Source organism: Callospermophilus lateralis, chromosome 19, assembly GCF_048772815.1.
Source record: "Callospermophilus lateralis isolate mCalLat2 chromosome 19, mCalLat2.hap1, whole genome shotgun sequence".
Classification (NCBI taxonomy): domain Eukaryota; kingdom Metazoa; phylum Chordata; class Mammalia; order Rodentia; family Sciuridae; genus Callospermophilus; species Callospermophilus lateralis.
This window is the reverse complement of record NC_135323.1, coordinates 7,494,068-7,511,569: the sequence shown is the minus strand read 5'-3', so window position 1 is coordinate 7,511,569 and position 17,502 is coordinate 7,494,068. Positions and strand designations below refer to the sequence as shown.

Here is a 17,502-nt window from a genome sequence, read left to right as displayed (position 1 = left end):
TTAATGAGCAGTTTAGCTTTTATTTGTAGAACTGTAATTGATTCAAACAGCCAAAAACAGCATAGTAATTATTTACAAATTTTATTAAAATTTCAAACAAGTAATATTATATGTATTTTTAAATAAAATATGTCCATTAAAAAAAAGATAAAGTTTCCTGCTGGGGGTGATTGTGCACACCTGTGATCCTAGGGAGGCTGAGGCAGGAGGATCATAAATTAGAGGCCAGCCTGGGTAACTGAGACCTTTTCTCAAAAATATGGAAAGGGCTGGGACATAGTTCAGTGGTAGAGCACCTTGGGTACTGGGAAAAAAGAAAGTTTTGAATGAAAAGAGGTTGATATTTAAATAATTTCTTTTTTGAGGAGGTATTTTTTGTTGTTTTTTTTTCCTTTTTGAGACAGGGTCCCACTATGCTGTCAAGTGATCCTCCAGCCTAACTCCTAAGTAGTTGGGACTACAGGTGTGTGCCATTGCACCTGGCTACCTTATTTTCCAATTTCAAGATTCTATGGTCATAAAGTTCTTCTGGGAATTGAACCCAGGGGTACCTTATCCCTGAGCTACATCCCCAGTCCTTTCTACTATTTATTATGAGATAGCATCTCACTAAGTTGATGAGATTGGCCTAGAACTTTCGATCCCCCTGCCTCAATCTCCCAAATTGCTGGGATTTCAGGTATGCACACCACCATGCCTGGCTATCATTATAAAGTTCTTTTTTTAAAATATTTATTTATTTATTAGTTTTTTGGTGGATACCACATCTTTATTTTATTTTATTTTTTTATGTGGTGCTGAGGATCGAACCCAGCACCCTGTGCATGCCAGGCGAGCGTGCTACTGCTTGAGCCACATTCCCAACCCCATTATAAAGTTCTTTAGCTGCAGAATCACAAAGTTCTCTAGGTGTAAGATGTCCCTAAGAGAATGTGAATTTTGCATCACTAGATGCCAATATTCTAGCATGCTACCAAAATACAGTCTTTGGGTCGGAATGTCTGTGTTTCTAAGAGTTCATAATCTGAAGATTTAACATTTCCAATTCTAGATTCTGTGGGTCCCTAGCTGCTGGCTCCATGTCCCTGGCCCCTGCCTCTGGACAGGAGATGACTAGCACCCTGCCTGAATAGCCAGCCAGGTGTGCACATTACATATAAGGCCATGGTGGCTCTGGTCAGTGCCACCATGGTCATGGGGCACTACAGTGCTCAGAGCTGACATGGAACCAGCTGCCATAGGCCAGAGTGCCCTGTGCCCATGATGGGAGCCCCAATCTCTATGGGTTGGGCTGGGGGACAACTCATTCCTCCTGCTCTGCCCCAGGGAGATCCCCAAACTCACTGTCACCAGTCCATTCTTGAGGGACAAAGACAGCAGAGCCCAGAGAAGGTTGATAGGGACTGGGCAATCCAGAAAAGATTCCTGGAGGATCAAGACTTTTTATACTCTTTGTCGATTTCTTGAATTATTTGTTGTGTGTGTTCTACCAGTCGATGTTCTCCATAAAAGCCAGGTCGTGTTCACCTCGTTGCTAGCACCAAGTCTAGCCTGCAGTAGGTTCGGGAGAAATCATTTCTTTGAGTTTGTTGCTCTCTGCCTGCCTCGGGAGCGATGGCTCCAGACCCCACGTGGGGGCGCCCGCGGCCAACCACAACATGTGGTGCTCGTCCCGCGCAGGCGCAGTGGTCGCCCTGCGCGCAGGCGCAGCATCGTTCCACGGCGCCCCGCGCAGGCGTATTTGCCCCGACGACCTCCGCAGGGTTATCTGTACCCGGCACCCAGCTAGCGGAGTCCTGTGCGCCATGCCCGACACCTGGGACAAGGACGTGTACCCCGACCCCCCGCGCCGCACGCCGGCGCCCTCCCCGCAAACCTCGCTGCCCAACCCCATCACCTACTTCACGAAGGCCTTCGACCTCCTGGTGGACCGGCCCGTGACCCTCGTGAGAGGTACGAGCTCGGGGTTCTGCCTGCTCGCGGGGACCCCGGTGCCCCATACCCGAGGTCCCCGAGCTCCGCCGCCTCCTTTGGCTTCCCCACTACTTGGCGGACCATTCCCCGGGACCTCCCCCGCCCCCGCCCCCCGGGTCGCTCCACCTTTCCCCGGGACGCCACTCCCTTGGCTGCGCCCTGTGCCTTCTATACCAGGACCCCTCTTTGCTCTCCGCCTCCGCCGCTTGAGAGGCTCCCTTAGTCTCTGGTCTCCGTCATAAACCGGGGTGTGTGTGTGTGGGGGGGGTGCTTGCTCTCGCAATCAACTAAGTCTTTGGGCCTGTTATAATCCCAGGCCCCTGCAATGCAAGTGACAACTGGTTGTAGTGTAATGGCTGAAATGCCCAAATTCACTATCTCTGGTCCTAATTAGAAAATGTTTCATGCAACTCTTTGTGGTCCTGTTTGCCAGCCCTCTGGTCAGCAGCAAGCGCTTGCTCTGCCTTGTTACAATTAAGCAGCTCATTCGTTCAACCATAAGACATTTGAGGTACATAGCATACTCAAGTGGGTTTTCTTTTTTTTTTTTTTTTTTCCTATATCACGGTCTTCCAAGTTCTGGGGATTACTGGTTTGGGGGTTGTGTGTTTATTTGGAATTGGGGATTTAACCCAGGGGCGTTTTACCACTGAGCCACATCCCCAGCCCCTGTTTTGAGACAGAATCTTGCTAACTTGCATGGGGCCTCGCCTAGTTGATGAGGCTGGCTTTGAACTTGTGATCCTACTGCCTCCGCCTCCCAAGTCCCTGGGATTACAGGTGTGCACCACCATTCCCAGCAGGTTATTTAATTTTAAATTATATATATACATATTTTTTTAGTTGTAGTTGGACAACTACAATTTTTATGTGGTGCTAAGGATCGAACCCAGGGCCTTGCACGTGCTAGGCAGGTGCTCTAGGCTGAGCCACAACCCCAGCCCCAGGTTATTTGTTTTTAAGGCAAAGAGGTCTTGCTATGTTGCCCGTGGTTTGTTTTGGGGACTCAAGGACTGAACCCAGGGGCCCTTAACCACTGAGCTGCATTCTCAGCACTTTCTTTTTAGACAAGGTTTCACTAAGCACCTGGTGTTTTTTATTCCTGGATGCATGAACTGTTTAGTCCTGCTGGTTGAAGCTACCAGTGGAAACTTTAGGTCATTGCAGGAGTTCTGTTGGTGCCTTCTTGCCTAGAGTGGGGTTCCTGGGCTGTGGGACAGGTGGACTTGTAGAACTGGGTTCTGAATCCTGCCTTGTTCAGTCTCATTGGTGAAGACAAAGGGTTGCTCTGGTCATAACCTGTGATAATGCAACTGGAGATATCACCACTGTAAATACCTTCACCTATCTATCTAAACTGACAATTATCTGGTTTCCTTTCTACAGAGTTTATAGAGCAGCAGCATGCCAAGAACAGGTATTATTACTACCACCGGCAATACCGCCGAGTGCCAGACATCACAGAGTGCAAGGAGAAGGATATCCTGTGCATTTTTGAGGCGGAAATGCAATGGAGAAGGGACTAGTAAGTGTATAGCAGGGAATGTTGAGAAAGTACAAGACCACTTCCTACTGTCCCATCATTTCCTGGGAATTCCTTGGGATGGCCTCATCCAGTGGTAGATCTCTTGGGGTTGGCTCAGATTTTGAAGACAAGGCTTTCACTCAATCCTTTGGGTACTTGCTCCTTTTTAGCAAAGTTGATCAAGAAATTGTGAACATCATCCAGGAGAGGCTTAAGGCCTGTCAGCAGAGGGAAGGAGAGAGCTACAAACAGAACTGTGCCATGGAATTGGAACAGTTTGCCCAGGTGGCCAAGGCCTACCAGGACCGCTGTAAGTTGAGCCCTGCCCACCCTTTTTTGCTTGTTTTTTTCTTACCCAACTTATTAGCCAATCCATCCACCATCTCCTTCTCAGATCATGACCTGGGAGCCCATTATTCTGCCAGAAAGTGCCTGGCAAAGCAGAAGCAGAGAATGTTGGCAGAGAGAAAAGCTGCTAAGGAGGCTGCTGCTGCCTGAGGCCTCCTAACTTGCTTGCTGCATTGCTGAAATAAAGTGATTTAACTCTACTTCTGGTGGTGTCATTATCCCCTTCGAAATTCCAGCTACCAGTTTATATGGAAGACAGAACCATTTATTAATGGGTTTCATTCATTTTATTATTTTTGTATAAAAACCCTATGTTGTAGCCACAGCTGGAGCCTGGGTCCTCTGTACAGAGACTCTGGTATGGGTTTTCACAAGATGGTCAGTGAATTCCTACAAAGAAAAATCAACAGTTATGTAGTGGGAACACCATTCTCCTACAAAATTAAGGTGTTTCTGTCCGTCCAAAAAACCTGTTGATAAGGTGGGCCATGATGTAAGAACAGTAAAATCTCATTAGCTAGACCAGAAATACCTGATAAGGAGACTTGGTGAACACAGTCTCTTTCCAGAGATCAGGGGTCAAATAGCTGTATGTCTTGGAGATGGCATCAAAGGTGGCCTTGGCTTCAAAACAAACAACAGAAGAGGGTTAGTGGCTGATAGCAGAGAAGCCCTCCACCCCCTACAGAAGCTGTTGCACTCCTAGGAACAGAGAGGCCACTTAGGGGCAGATCTGTCGTGCATTAGGAGGGCCTTCCTCTCTCTCCCTTAAAAAACGCCAAGCACACACTGCACCTGTGATTCAGCGGAGCTGAGAGAGGGTTCACTGCTGATTCCTTTGGGGGCCACCTACCAAAATTGCCCAAGGTGGCAGTGCAGCCCCTGGCAGAAGTGTAGCAGTCATCAATACCAGCCATCATCAGTAGCTTCTTGGGTACAGGAGCTGAGACAATGCCAGTACCTCTGGGGGCAGGGATGAGCCGTACCAGCACAGAACCACAACGTCCTGTCACCTAAGAAAAGCAGAATTACGTAACAGGGCCAGAGGGAAAATATGCTCCACCCAGGCCCATCAATAACCATCACAGCTTACCTTGCAAGGGACAGTGTGAGGCTTGCCAATCTTGTTTCCCCAATAGCCTCTCCGCACAGGAACGATGGAGAGCTTGGCCAGGATGATGGCCCCTCGGATAGCAGTTGCTACCTCCTTGGAGCATTTTACTCCGAGTCCAACATGACCGTTGTAGTCCCCAATAGCTACAAATGCCTGGGAAAAAACTATGTTAGGCGGCTGGTGATTCTCCACAACATCCATACACACTACCTAGGTCCTGTTGTGCCTCTCAAGGAAGAAAAGGCTACTGTGAGGCCAATCCAAGGTCCAGAGGGGCTCTTTCCTCTCTCTCCCCTGTACGAAAGTCACACGGGCAAAACTTAGTGTGACCATGCAGAGTGGGGAGAGTTTTGCCCAACAGCCAAGTGCATGACAACCCTGATACCTTGAATCTGGTTCGCTGGCCAGCACGAGTCTGTTTCTGTACAGGCATGATCTTCAAAACCTCATCCTTGAGTGATGCCCCCAAGAAAAAGTCAATGATCTCAGACTCCTACAAAAGAACCGTTGTGCAAAAGTTGAGTGTTTAGCCCTTGATTCATCTAGATTCCAAGTCCGAGATGGCATCCTTTCCTATAAAAGCGAAGCCACCTCACCTCCGGCCATAACCCACGTCAAAGGTGGACACCCAAAGAAGCGCAACCACAGGCTCAAAGTGCAACTCTCCCAGCCCCTACCAAATTAAGCTCTGGGAGGTTGGTCATTCAGCGCAATACCTTGATGGGCAAAGAGAAAAGATAGATCTCCTCCAGGGACTTGATCTTCATGTCCTTGACCAGGCGGCCCAGCTTGGTGACCGGGATCCACTGCGAGGAAGGTGCCAGTCAACAGGGATACCTTCTCGGCGCCGTCCCCAAACGCGCCCCGCCCGCCGCCCGGGCCTACCTCCTTGTCTTCGGCCTTGCCTCCACGAGCACCGCGGCCACGGCCCCGGCCCCGTCCACGGCCGCGGCCGCGGCCTCGGAGACCGCTGCCGAAGCCTCCGCGGAAGCCGCCGCGGCCACCCATTCCGGGGCCCCCGGGACCTCCGGGACCTCCCGCTGCACCGGCGTCATCCGCCATTTGCTGCACCAAGAGACAAGAACCAGCCAATTAGCGGGGAGTTGCCTCTGTAGCGGCGTGGGAAATCCAGACACGGTGCATCGCATCTGAAGATGCGATCGTGAGGGCTCGGCCCCGGCCATCCGATGTTCGCGGATTGCCGCGTCCCGCCATAGCTAACAAAACTACTCACGTGTTTTTCCAGGGAAGAAGAAAGAACCCGTCTCGGAAGGCGCTTTTATAGCAGGCCAAAAACCGCGAGATCTCGGGAGCCTCGCCTCGAGTGGCCCTAGCACCGCGAGGCGACTACGATTGGCTCCGCGGCGCCCCGCCCTCGCCGCACTCTGCGTGCGCCTGCGCATCGGCTCTTGCCGCGACCCGGGCATGCGCGGCAGGCGGCTGGGCGGACTGGTATAAAGGCATGCGCCTCCGTCCCTCGGCCTTTCGCCGATGCCGGGAGTGTGTGCTTTCTTTCGTTTTGGTAGGTCCGATTTGCTCGCCTGTCCGCAGGTAGCCGAGAGACCGGCGTTGGTTGAAAATCACCCTCGGCGCTGGCGGTAGCCGTGGATGAGATTCGGCGCCCAGAGCCTCCAGGGGCCTCAGCTCGCCGCCCACTACTAATGTGGGAAGGCGAAACCCAGGCCCCGACATCCCCGCTGCGGCTACTCGCGCGGTTATATCCCTGGCCAATCATCCCTGACCCCAACTTCTCTCTCCGCAGGACACGGATCTCCCGGAGAACTTGAGGCCGACACCGCCAGGACCTTGGGGGGTCGTGGGAGAGATCGGTGGTCCCAGCGTTTCAAATAAAGCTGTTTAACTCGGGATGTGTGGACGTTCTTGAGGTCTCCTACCTGCCGGAAAATCGAGCCCTGGTAGTGCGTTTCTTCCCGGGCTAGCCAGACTGCTTTCGGATACCACAAATGGAGGGCTTAGGCACGTGATTCTTAAGTGTCAGCCTGATTGGGACTCCTGGTCTGTCTGCCTGTGCAGTGGAGTGAATTTATCAATCCTTAACAGTGGTGCTCAACCTACCTACATGAGCATGTATCTCTAGGTCTTTTTTCAGGTCTGCACAGATGATAAACACTGGAAGGGACCTAGCTGGTTCCCAGTGATTTAGTTCTCAATGCTATGGAGAACCAATTGATCAACATCTGAAGACCCTAAGCTTTTGGAGTTCTCAGTGCCTGGGCAGCACAATCTAAGAAAGGTGCAGCTGTCCCTGTGATCCTACTGACCTTGGGGAAACGACTCTTTTTTTTTTTTTTTTTTAAGAGAGAGGAGAGAGAATTTTTTATATTTATTTTTTAGTTATCGAACTAAACATCTTTGTTTGTACGTGGTGCTGAGAATTGAACCCAGGCCGCACGCATGCCAGGCGAGCGCGCTACCACTTGAGCCACATCCCCAGCCCGAAACAACTCTAAATTAGAGTCTAGGTTCTCTATGCAAACCTGCTCTGGGACCAGATGTCAGCCTCGACCAACATAGCGGGTCAGTGGGTGTCCACACCTGAGTTAGGGCTGCCCTAGTGTTTACATTCACTTTGGGCAGTACAGGGCTACTTGCTTTCCCAGCAGGCCCTGGACCAGAGTTGGTTTTGGGTTTTTTGTATATGTTTAGTTGTAGATGGACACAGTACCTTTATCTTACTTATTCATAATATGGTGCTGAGAATCAAACGCAGTGCCTTACATGCTAGGCAAGCGCTCTACCACTGAGCCACAGCCTCAGCTCTAGACCAGAGTTTTGATTGGCCTGAGCTGAACAATGCCACTGTGATGTCGGCCCACACCTGCTGTGAAATGGAGGCTCCCAAGCCCCGGGCATCAGTGGAGCTGCCGTCCAGATACAGATCATGGTAAGCCTAAGGCCCTCATTTTTCCAGCCCTAAGATTTATGCCAAGCTATCAGGGATTGACCCCATTCCTCAATCAGAAATGCTGGGCAGTGGGTTACAGCCCCTACAAGGAATGAGGAAACTTCTGGGTCAAACTTAGAGCCATCTCTGCTTCTCCAGCTAGGGATTGGTGGTCCTGGGGAAACCTTGACCCTCATGGCTGTCTTCTACATGAAGAGAGTTCTCATGTGGCCTACCTCCCCACCCAAACACTTGGGTATGTGGAGTGGGGGCCAGAACCTGGTGCCTGCCAGGCTCTGATACAGGTTTGACCTTTGCAGAGTGGCGGGTATGATCTCAACCTCTTTGCCAGCCCTCCCGACTGCAACTTCCTGTGCTCCGTCTGCCATGGGGTTCTCAAGAGGCCAGTAAGGTTGCCATGTAGCCACATCTTCTGCAAAAAGTGCATCCTCCGGTGGCTAGCCAGGTGCCACTGGGAACCCAAGGGACTGGGGGGGCAGGTGTGAAGCCACTCCTGTGGTCCAGAGCCCAGACTTTTCTAATTCTGCTGAACACTGGGTTCCAGTAGCCACAAGATGCTAAAATGTGTGGGTCTCCTAACCCTGTAGTGTTAACAGGTCCCAGCCTTGTGGACCCCCTTATACCTCTTCCAGCTAGAGAGACCATTTGGGTCACCCCTTGAAAATCTGTCCCTACGGTCATGTCACTCTGCTTCCTTCTCACCTCACACATACTTGCCTCTTTCCAGACAAAACACCTGTCCATGCTGCAGGAAAGAGGTGAAAAGGAAAAAGATGGTCCATGTGAATAAACTCCGGAAAACCATTGGCCGCCTAGAAGTCAAGGTAGCTCAAAGTACCCACTCCCATCACCCTTGGGTGGGGCAAAGCCAGGGCCAAACATGCCATCTTCAAAGAAAACCAAGTGCAGCCCAGGCATCAGCAGACCTGGTTAAGTTTGAGTCATATACTACTTACCTGTGTGGTCTTCGGCAATTTACTTAACTTTTCTGAGCCCTTGGAGCCTCAACTATAAAATGGGGATTCTAGAGAATTTTCAGTGAAGTGCCAGGTGTATGGGCTTTAGTCTCCAACCCCTGATTTTACAGATGAGGAAACCAAGGTTTAAAAAAAAAAAAAATGCCCCGGGTTGGGAATGTAGCTCAGTATTAGAGTGCTTCCTCAGCATATGCGAAGCCTGGGTTCAAACCCCAGCACCACTACCACCCACACAAAACAAAAAGTGTGGCAAACATACCAGACTAACCCAGCTATACAGGTCCCTGTTCAAGACTCGGGCCTATGGCCCTTCTCTAAACACCGAAGTTCTTCCCACCTACCCATCTGTTCTGGAAGCAGAAAAGCTTGGGAGGTTCCTAGTCTCCTGGTTCTTGGTCAATTGTCAGATACCAAATGGGAGGAGAGGGTGGGGGCCAGGGAAGAGCCAGCTGGCAAATTCCCAGCCTGGCCTGGTCTGGCAGGGCCCAGCTAGGTTCGCTCACATGGAGGTCTCTCATATCCCCAGTGCAAGAACGCTGAGGCTGGCTGTTTGGTGACATGCCCCCTGGCCCATCGCAAGGGGCATCAGGACTCATGCCCCTTTGAGCTGATGGCCTGCCCCAACGAGGGTTGCTCTGCGCGAGTGCCACGTGGGGACCTGGCTGAGCACCAGCAGCACTGCCAGCAAGGTGGTGAGCAGCTTTGCCTCTTGGGCTGCGGGGCCACCCTGGGCCCAGCTGAACGTGCACGCCACAATTGCTACCGAGAACTACGCGAGGCCTGGAGCGAGCGCCAGGAGCGCAGCCGGACTCTGCTGCTAAGTCTGCTGCGGCGTGTGCGCCGGGTGCACCGCACCACCAACCTCATCCGCCGGCAACTGGCCCAGCTAGGCAACTTCCTGGAGGAGGATGATGCCCTGCTCCTGGGCACTGTGCAGGAGGCTGAGACCACCCCAGTGGGCAGTACTGACGCTGAGGTGTGGGGGTCACAGGGCCAGCGTGCCTTGTAAATACAAGGGCAAATAAATGCTGAGCCCAGGCCGGGCCTATCTCACCGCCTCTGTGCCTGCTAGCCTCATACCCTGTGCCCATTCCCCAGGCCCTCTTACTCTTAGTTCGTCTATTTCTTTTCTCTAAATGTCTCTTCTCCCAATCTCAACTCCAGTTGCTTCCTATCAATTTGTTTTACCAGTTTTGTAGCCTGTAGCATGAATGGCTCAAAATGGTTAACTCAGTAAAAGCCAGTTCCTCAGTAGCTCAGGAGGACCTGCACCCTCTCTGCACTCCAGTCCTTTAAGAATATCCTCTGGGGTTGGAGATATAGCTCAGTGAACTAGCGTCGGGAGGCCCTGGATTCAATCCCTAGCACCAGTCTCCTGTGCAATGGCTCCCTTAGCCACACTGACCTCTGCACCCCTAAGCAGTGGCTGTCCCTCTGTCCGAAACACGATCTCCAAAAAAACTTCAATTGCTCCGGTGCCCCCTTCTCAATGAAGCCTTCTGCACTGCCCCCATTTAAAACTGCACTTCTGCCCTCTGCCTAATCCCTTGCTAACCTACGTTTGCAAAACCCTAGCCTTTAAACTGGTGTAATTATCCCCTTCTTCCCAGACCAGCTCTTGCCCCCACTGCGGCCCACTGGAGAGCTACTGCAGAGCAGAAAATTTTTCTTCCTGGGGTCTCCAAGGGCCTAAGGCAGTGTTTTGCATACAGAAGGTACTCAATAAATATTTGAATGTCTCTGGAATTACCCAATTAGTGCGTTTATCCGAAGCACTTATATGGATTGAGTCCACAGTGCAGAAACTGGCTCTTGGCTCTGGCTCTATCCAAAAAAAAAAGGGGAGGAAACACTTTGAAATGCCTGCCCCACTCGCTAAGTTGCTCAGGCTGGTCTCCAACTTGCGATCCTCCTGCCTCTGCCTCTGCCTGAGTCGCTGAGATTACAAGCATGTGCCACCGCGCCCACGCCATGGAAGTTTCTTAGTCCTCAATACCAAAAAATAAACTTCCATAAATAGGCAACGTCACGGGCAACCGGAGCACACTACCTATTTCCTTTGCCGGGGCTGCGCCCCTCCACACTCCACCCTTTAGACCGGAAATTCGCCGGCTTCCGTTTCCGGACGCAGCAGCAGCAGCTACTGCCCACGGCAAAGATGGCATCTGGTGCCCTGTGCTGATGGCGTCACAGTAGTCGCGGACGGTGACACCATCAGCAGCGCGACGGGAGTGAGGAGTGGCGCGCCGGTCTCCCTCACGCGGCGGCGGCGGGTCCTGGCGGCAGGGACGGCGGCGACATGGCTGAGGCCGCGTCCGGAGTGAGCCGCTTCAAGGCGAAGTAAGCCCAGCGCGGGAGACCGGTTCGCTGCCGGAGTAACGGAAGCGTCCACGGCGGGCCGAGCGCGCGTTCGGGTCGGAGAGGCACCCTGCCTGTGGAGTCGCGGGCCAGGCTGCGGTGGTAGCAGCAGGACGGTCGGCACCGCCTGCCATGGGGAAGGGCGGCAGACCCGGCGCAGCGAGCGTCGGGTATCTAAAGAGGAGCCAGTTTCAGGGGCGTGGAGTGGGGACGAGGCGCCCCGCGGGGAAGGGGCAAGCTGAGCGCCTGTCGGCGCAGGGCCGAGTGGTCACGGAAGACGGGAACCACCTGTGGTCCGGCTTCTCCCCGGAGCCGGAAGACAGGAGGTGGGTGGGTCCGCGGTGCCGGGGTCCCTGAGTCCGGTTCTCATTCAGTTCCCCAGCTTGTGCTGCACATCTGGGGAAACACAGCTTCAAGGCACAGATCATTTCCATCCGTGCCTCAGGATTGAGTTGTGACAAGCACCAGCAAAGGAAAGGCTGTGTTGGCAGCACTTCTGTTGGGGGATATCTGGGTTCAGAGAATAGGATTGGTTCCATCTTGTCAAGCTGGCTTCCCAGAAGGGAATTTAGCTGCGTGTTGGAATCTGGGGGGACCCTGGTCATATGCAAGAAGCAGAGGACCTGTCCCAAGGGCTGGGCCAGGAGAATGAGACAGCAGTGTGGACTGTGAGAGGAAAAGTTTGCAGGAGCAAGGTTTGGAAACATGTAAAGAAAAAGGTTTTAAGTAGGGCTGTGACATAATCGGTTGTTCTAAAAAATAACGTATCACCAGACACAGTGGTAGACTTGGAAGGCTGAGACAGGAGGATTGGAAGTTTGAGGCCAGCTTCAGCAACTTATCAAGGTTCTGAGCAACTTAGTGAGACCCTGTCTCAAAAATAAAAAGTGGTGGACTCTGGGTTCAATCCCCAATTCCAAAAATGATGATGATGATGATGACAACAACAACAACTGGCATCAGGGCATGGTGGCCACCAATTCAGGAGGCTGAAGCAGGAGGATCACAAGTAACTCAGGGAGACCCTGTCTCAATAAAAAGGGCTGGGGATGTAGCTTAGTGGTAGAGTGCCCCTGGGATCAGTTCTCCCAGTGCTACAGGGATGCAAGAATAACTGGCAGCATGATTGAGAGAGTAGGTAGGGTGCCCAGAAAAGAGACTGGAACTGCTATCCAGGGGAGTCTGCAATACCTTGGACCAGGGTGGAGGCCCTAGAGAGGGAGGAGGCCGTAGAGAGGGAAAGAAGAAGACAGCATGAGCGAGGTCACAGAAGTGATACCTGCCTGGAGAGTGAGATCAGGTGAGGCTGGACCTACAGGAGGGATCCAGGATGGAGAAGGGGTGTGCTGAACTTCAGGAGTGAAGACTGGAGAGGTGGCACCCTAGGTCCTACAACCCACAGGGGACCCCTAAGGCCCCTACTTAGGAGACTGGGCTGCCTAGTTGCATTCACCTGAGTCAGGCCCACCTCTCCATGCTGCAGGACCCCATATGGATCACTAATCAGCGCTGGGTCTCAACCTATCTGTAACACAGGGGTAGGAACACCCACCCACAGAAAGATGCCCAGGAGTTCCACAAGGGAAGGGGTTTGGGACAGCACCCAGCACAGGGCTAGGCACTGGGGGCTAAGGGGGTGGCAGTTCTTTACTCACCTGGTTCTCTTTCCAGCTATGCTATTGAGCGCAAGATGGAACCTTTCTACAAGGGCGGGAAAGTACAGGTACCAGCTCCAGGGACGGGTGGGGTGGTGGATGGGGCAGGCAACAGGTGCCCAGCATTGCCTTGATTGAGACCCCTGTGTCCAGCTGGACCAGCCTGGCCAGCACCTCTTCTGCATCTGTGGTACCAGAGTCAACATCCTGGATGTGGCCTCAGGGGCTGTACTAAGGAGCCTGGAGCAGGTAAGGGCAGGTAAACAGGTGGGAGGGGGAGGTAAAAGGGGCAGCCCTTTCTCATGGTGCTGTGTGCTCTTGTGCTTTCCCTCAGGAGGACCAAGAAGACATCACTGCCTTTGATCTCAGCCCGGATGATGAGGCACGTGGGGCAGGGGTGGGAAGTGAGCTCTGTGGCCTCCCTCCCACATTGCATTTGGACAGAAAGCTCACCTGCCAGCTGAACTGCACATTCCCCAGGTGCTGGTGACAGCCAGCCGGGCACTGCTGCTGGCTCAGTGGGCCTGGCGAGAGGGCAGCATTACCCGCCTATGGAAGGCAGTACACACTGCTCCTGTGGCAACCATGGCCTTTGATCCCACCTCCACACTGCTAGCCACAGGTAGGGCCTCAGCTGGGCAGGTGGGCTAGAGGGCACAGGGCAGGGGCTTTGGACACACCAGCTCCCTTACTTCAAATGTTCCTGCAGGTGGTTGCGATGGGGCTGTGCGTGTCTGGGATGTCGTACGGCACTATGGGACACACCACCTTCGGGGCTCTCCTGGAGTTGTGCAGTGAGTTGGGGCAGTGGAGAGTGGGTGGACAGAGGCACCACCTTTGGGCAGCACAGCTCACCCATCCCCCACCTGCCTGCAGTTTGGTGGCCTTCCACCCGGATCCCACTCGCCTGCTGCTCTTCTCCTCAGCCGCAGACGCTGCCATCCGCGTGTGGTCACTGCAGGACCGCTCGTGCCTGGCTGTGCTAACTGCCCACTACAGTGCTGTCACCTCACTGACCTTTAGTGCTGATGGCCATACCATGCTCAGGTCAGTGGCAGACCATGCAAGCCCTGGGAGGAAGTGAGGGCTCAAGACAGTGGGAACTGAGAATGGACTCTGGAACTAAAGGGGCTTTCTCTCCACAGCTCTGGACGTGACAAGATCTGCATTCTCTGGGACCTTCACAGCTGCAAGGCCACAAGGACTGTGCCAGTGTTTGAGGTGAGGGTACCTATAGAGAGGGCTAGTGAGTTGGACAGGGGATTGATGGGGGAATGGCAGCAGTCTTTGACCCAGCTCATCCCCAGAGTGTGGAGGCTGCTGTGCTGTTGCCTGAGGAGCCAGTTCCTACACTGGGTATGAAGAATTCAGGCCTGCATTTCCTGACTGCTGGTGACCAAGGTGTGTGGGGCTGGCCACAGGCTGACCACAAGAGCTAGGGGAGGCCTGCAAGACTGATAGCAGCCCCTCTTCCACTGCACAGGCACACTGCGCGTGTGGGAGGCCTCTTCTGGGCAGTGTGTATACACCCAACCACAGCTGCCAGGCCCTGGGCAGGAACTGACCCACTGTGCCCTGGCCCGCACTGCTGGTCTACTCCTCAGTGTCACTGCCGACCACAACCTACTACTCTATGAGGCACAGTCCCTGCAGCTGCAGAAGCAGGTGAGTGCCTGCCCCTGGAGCCCAGGGCTGGAGACACCAAGCAGCTCTCCACTCCACACAAGTCCCAGCTTAACGTTCTTGCCTCCCACAGTTTGCTGGCTATAGCGAGGAGGTATTGGATGTCCGGTTCCTTGGGCCCAAGGACTCCCACATTGTTGTAGCTTCCAATAGCCCTTGCCTAAAAGTATTTGAGCTGCAGACATCAGCCTGCCAGATCCTCCATGGCCACACAGGCAAGTGGAGCTCATGATACTGGGTTTGATTGCCTCCTCACCCTACTGCCTTTTTGCCATATTGACTTCTGACCACTCTTCCCACCAGACATTGTCCTGGCCCTGGATGTTTTCCGGAAGGGGTGGCTCTTTGCCAGCTGTGCCAAGGTAAGGCCTCCTGAAATGTGGAGGTGCAGGGGAAGCCAAAGCAATAGGACCACGGCCCAGCTTCTTTCCTCAACTCTTCCCATCCCAGGATCAAAGTGTCCGAGTCTGGAGGATGAACAAAGCTGGCCAGGTGGCCTGTGTGGCCCAGGGCTCTGGGCACACACACAGTGTGGGCACCATCTGCTGCTCCAGGTAGTGGGACAGGGCTGGATCCAGGAATATTAGAGGAGATGGAGGCTCAGGCCTACTAATGGGGTTCCATTTCAGGGAGGGGAAGGTGGTGGCTTTGACCTTACTCTGAGATTCTATGCCAGAAGTGGAATAGAGATCAGGTCCAGAGAACCCCAGGTTAGGGGCAGGGAATTCTCAGTAGTAGTCTTGGGACAAAGTGGACCAAGGAGGGAGTGAGTGGAGAATGAACGAACGAGGTTCAGGTGGAGAAAGGGATCCAGCATTTAAGACTGGGGTCCATTTGCAAGGGGAGGACTAGAGGTATTTGGGGCAATGCCCTGGGACCACCTCTACTCTGGGCCTTGGGTGTGGCAGGCCAGACCTGTGGTGTGCTGGCAGACAGTGCTGTCCAGCCTTAGGTGTCTCTCCTCTCCCTGCTGGGCTCTAGGCTGAAGGAATCCTTCCTAGTGACAGGCAGCCAGGACTGTACTGTGAAGTTATGGCCCCTCCCAGAAGCTCTGCTATCCAAGAGCATTGCCCCAGATGGTAGCTCCATCCTCCTGCAGGCCCAGGCCACCCAACGCTGCCATGACAAGGTGACCACATTGGACCCTGGGTGGAGACATGGTTGAACCCTTGCTATGGTAGAGGTCTGAGCTGCTGCCACATGCTCTCTCACCAGGACATCAACAGCGTGGCTGTCGCCCCCAATGACAAGCTGCTGGCCACAGGCTCTCAGGACCGCACAGCCAAGCTGTGGGCTCTGCCACAGTGCCAGCTACTGGGTGTATTCTCTGGCCACCGGCGTGGCCTCTGGTGTGTCCAGTTCTCACCCATGGACCAGGTGCTAGCCACAGCCTCAGCTGATGGCACCATCAAGCTCTGGGCATTGCAGGATTTTAGCTGTCTCAAGGTAAGCAGTGTCCCCTGGTAGCCTGGACCCTCCCATCTGTTGCAACCTCACATCCTTCCCGCACCTCCCCACAGACATTTGAGGGGCATGATGCTTCAGTACTGAAGGTAGCCTTTGTGAGCCGAGGCACACAGCTGCTATCTAGGTGAGACACTGGGCACAGGTGGGGTGGGGCAGGGTGGTAGGCAGACCCCTACAGTCAGCCCTTCCCAATCCCAAACCCAGTGGTTCTGACGGGCTTGTGAAGCTTTGGACTATCAAGAATAACGAGTGTGTGCAGACACTGGATGCCCATGAAGACAAGGTTTGGGGGTTGCACTGCAGCCAGCTGGATGACCGCGCCCTCACTGGGGCCAGCGACTCCTGTGTCATTCTGTGGAAGGTTGTGGGCCCTAAGGGGCAAGGGTGGGCTGGGGGCCATCTTGGGGGCTTGTCTGACCCTCATCTGATCCCAGGATGTGACTGAGGCACAACAGGCGGAAGAGCAAGCCAAGCGGGAGGAACACGTGGTTAAGTAAGTAGGGATCCAGTCCCAGCACCCCTGCTCTGTGGCACAGGGAAACAGGCTAGGTGGGTTCACTCCAGTGGGAACTCAGGCCCATGCCTATTGACTCCACCTTCAGCCCCAGCCAAGGTCCCTGAGTGGCCCTGTCCTTCCCTTCACCACCAGGCAGCAAGAGCTGGACAACCTGCTCCATGAGAAGCGGTATCTGCGGGCTCTAGGCCTGGCCATCTCCCTGGATCGGCCCCATACTGTGCTAACTGTTATCCAGGGTCAGTACCTGCTGCTTCAAGGACAGGGGGCAGGAAATGGGACTCCAATGACTATTGATTCCCTTTTTGGAACTTGAGTGTCCTCCTCCCATAGCCATCCGCAGAGACCCTGAGGCCTGTGAGAAGTTGGAAGCCACCATGCTGAGATTGAGGCGAGACCAGAAAGGTCCTGAGCAGGCAGGAAAGGGCCAGTTGGGGGTGGCCTGCTGGGCAGTGGCAGGAGCAGGGCAGGGTAGAATGGCTTGGGAGGCAGAGTGTGACTGTCCCTGATGCCCACAGAGGCCCTGCTGCGCTTCTGTGTCACCTGGAACACCAACTCCCGGCACTGCCATGAAGCCCAGGCTGTGTTGGGTATGCTACTGCAACACGAACCCCCTGAAGAGCTGCTGTCCTACCAGGGCGTACGTGCTGCACTGGAGGCCCTACTGCCCTACACTGGTATGTGGGCATGGCCAGGGCCAGGGGTGGTCTTGTGGGTGCCTGGACCTTCTGACCTCCTTCTGTCCTCCCCAGAACGGCACTTTCAGAGGCTTAGCCGGACTCTGCAGGCAGCCACCTTCTTGGACTTCCTATGGCACAACATGAAGCTATCCCCTCTCTCTGCTACCCCCACAGCCCTCTGAGACACATAAAGATGTACTTTTCTATCTTGCTTGTGGATCTGAGTTGTCATTTCCAAGGTCCCTGGTTATAACCTTGACTAACCAGGGATGCACTTTAGC

General features: G+C 53.8%; 4 protein-coding genes and 3 non-coding genes across 10 annotated transcripts; 4 read left to right on the top strand and 3 right to left on the bottom strand.

Annotated features, from left to right (window-relative positions):
• The first annotated feature begins 1,712 nt into the window (after positions 1–1,712).
• On the top strand, positions 1,713–4,047 carry Ndufb10 (NADH:ubiquinone oxidoreductase subunit B10). The gene is made up of 4 exons (XM_076840429.1): positions 1,713–1,953; positions 3,361–3,499; positions 3,670–3,809; positions 3,894–4,047. Exons 1-4 carry the CDS (start codon positions 1,806–1,808, stop codon positions 3,995–3,997), a joined length of 531 nt encoding a protein of 176 aa, XP_076696544.1. The 5' UTR covers positions 1,713–1,805; the 3' UTR covers positions 3,998–4,047.
• Positions 4,048–4,111: 64 nt separating this feature from the next.
• On the bottom strand, positions 4,112–6,060 carry Rps2 (ribosomal protein S2). Its single transcript, XM_076840428.2, has 7 exons — positions 5,847–6,060; positions 5,678–5,767; positions 5,347–5,454; positions 4,941–5,114; positions 4,701–4,860; positions 4,380–4,471; positions 4,112–4,237 (listed from the first exon to the last, which is right to left on the bottom strand). The coding sequence occupies exons 1-7, from the start codon at positions 6,021–6,023 to the stop codon at positions 4,157–4,159; spliced, it is 882 nt and encodes a 293-aa protein (XP_076696543.1). The 5' UTR covers positions 6,024–6,060; the 3' UTR covers positions 4,112–4,156.
• LOC143385518 (small nucleolar RNA SNORA64/SNORA10 family) lies at positions 4,537–4,668 on the bottom strand. Its single transcript, XR_013089473.1, has one exon. It is a non-coding gene; the product is annotated as a small nucleolar RNA SNORA64/SNORA10 family (small nucleolar RNA).
• LOC143385519 (small nucleolar RNA SNORA64/SNORA10 family) lies at positions 5,177–5,310 on the bottom strand. The gene has a single exon (XR_013089474.2). It is a non-coding gene; the product is annotated as a small nucleolar RNA SNORA64/SNORA10 family (small nucleolar RNA).
• A 332-nt stretch (positions 6,061–6,392) lies between the features above and the next one.
• Positions 6,393–10,048, top strand: Rnf151 (ring finger protein 151). Its single transcript, XM_076840587.2, is given in 7 exon segments — positions 6,393–6,483; positions 6,724–6,877; positions 7,708–7,866; positions 8,187–8,332; positions 8,615–8,711; positions 9,391–9,851; positions 9,853–10,048. Coding segments are annotated over 5 exon segments (744 nt in total). The 5' UTR covers positions 6,393–6,483; positions 6,724–6,877; positions 7,708–7,863; the 3' UTR covers positions 9,890–10,048.
• On the top strand, positions 6,530–6,655 carry LOC143385536 (small nucleolar RNA ACA64). The gene has a single exon (XR_013089489.2). It is a non-coding gene; the product is annotated as a small nucleolar RNA ACA64 (small nucleolar RNA).
• Positions 10,049–11,016: 968 nt separating the features above from the next.
• On the top strand, positions 11,017–17,432 carry Tbl3 (transducin beta like 3). Of its 4 annotated transcripts, none has more exons than XM_076840438.2 (22): positions 11,017–11,204; positions 12,894–12,945; positions 13,031–13,126; positions 13,212–13,259; positions 13,358–13,499; positions 13,587–13,671; positions 13,754–13,924; positions 14,023–14,098; positions 14,185–14,278; positions 14,361–14,542; positions 14,634–14,775; positions 14,864–14,922; positions 15,011–15,114; positions 15,542–15,689; positions 15,776–16,006; positions 16,081–16,151; positions 16,232–16,388; positions 16,462–16,520; positions 16,677–16,780; positions 16,875–16,946; positions 17,060–17,218; positions 17,294–17,432. In XM_076840438.2, the coding sequence occupies exons 1-22, from the start codon at positions 11,164–11,166 to the stop codon at positions 17,401–17,403; spliced, it is 2,403 nt and encodes an 800-aa protein (XP_076696553.1). In that variant the 5' UTR covers positions 11,017–11,163; the 3' UTR covers positions 17,404–17,432. The 4 variants fall into 4 exon arrangements, with proteins under 4 accessions (XP_076696553.1, XP_076696554.1, XP_076962153.1 ...); XM_076840439.2 differs by having other exon boundaries at positions 11,017–11,392; XM_077106038.1 differs by having other exon boundaries at positions 11,017–11,548.
• The last annotated feature ends 70 nt before the right edge of the window (positions 17,433–17,502 follow it).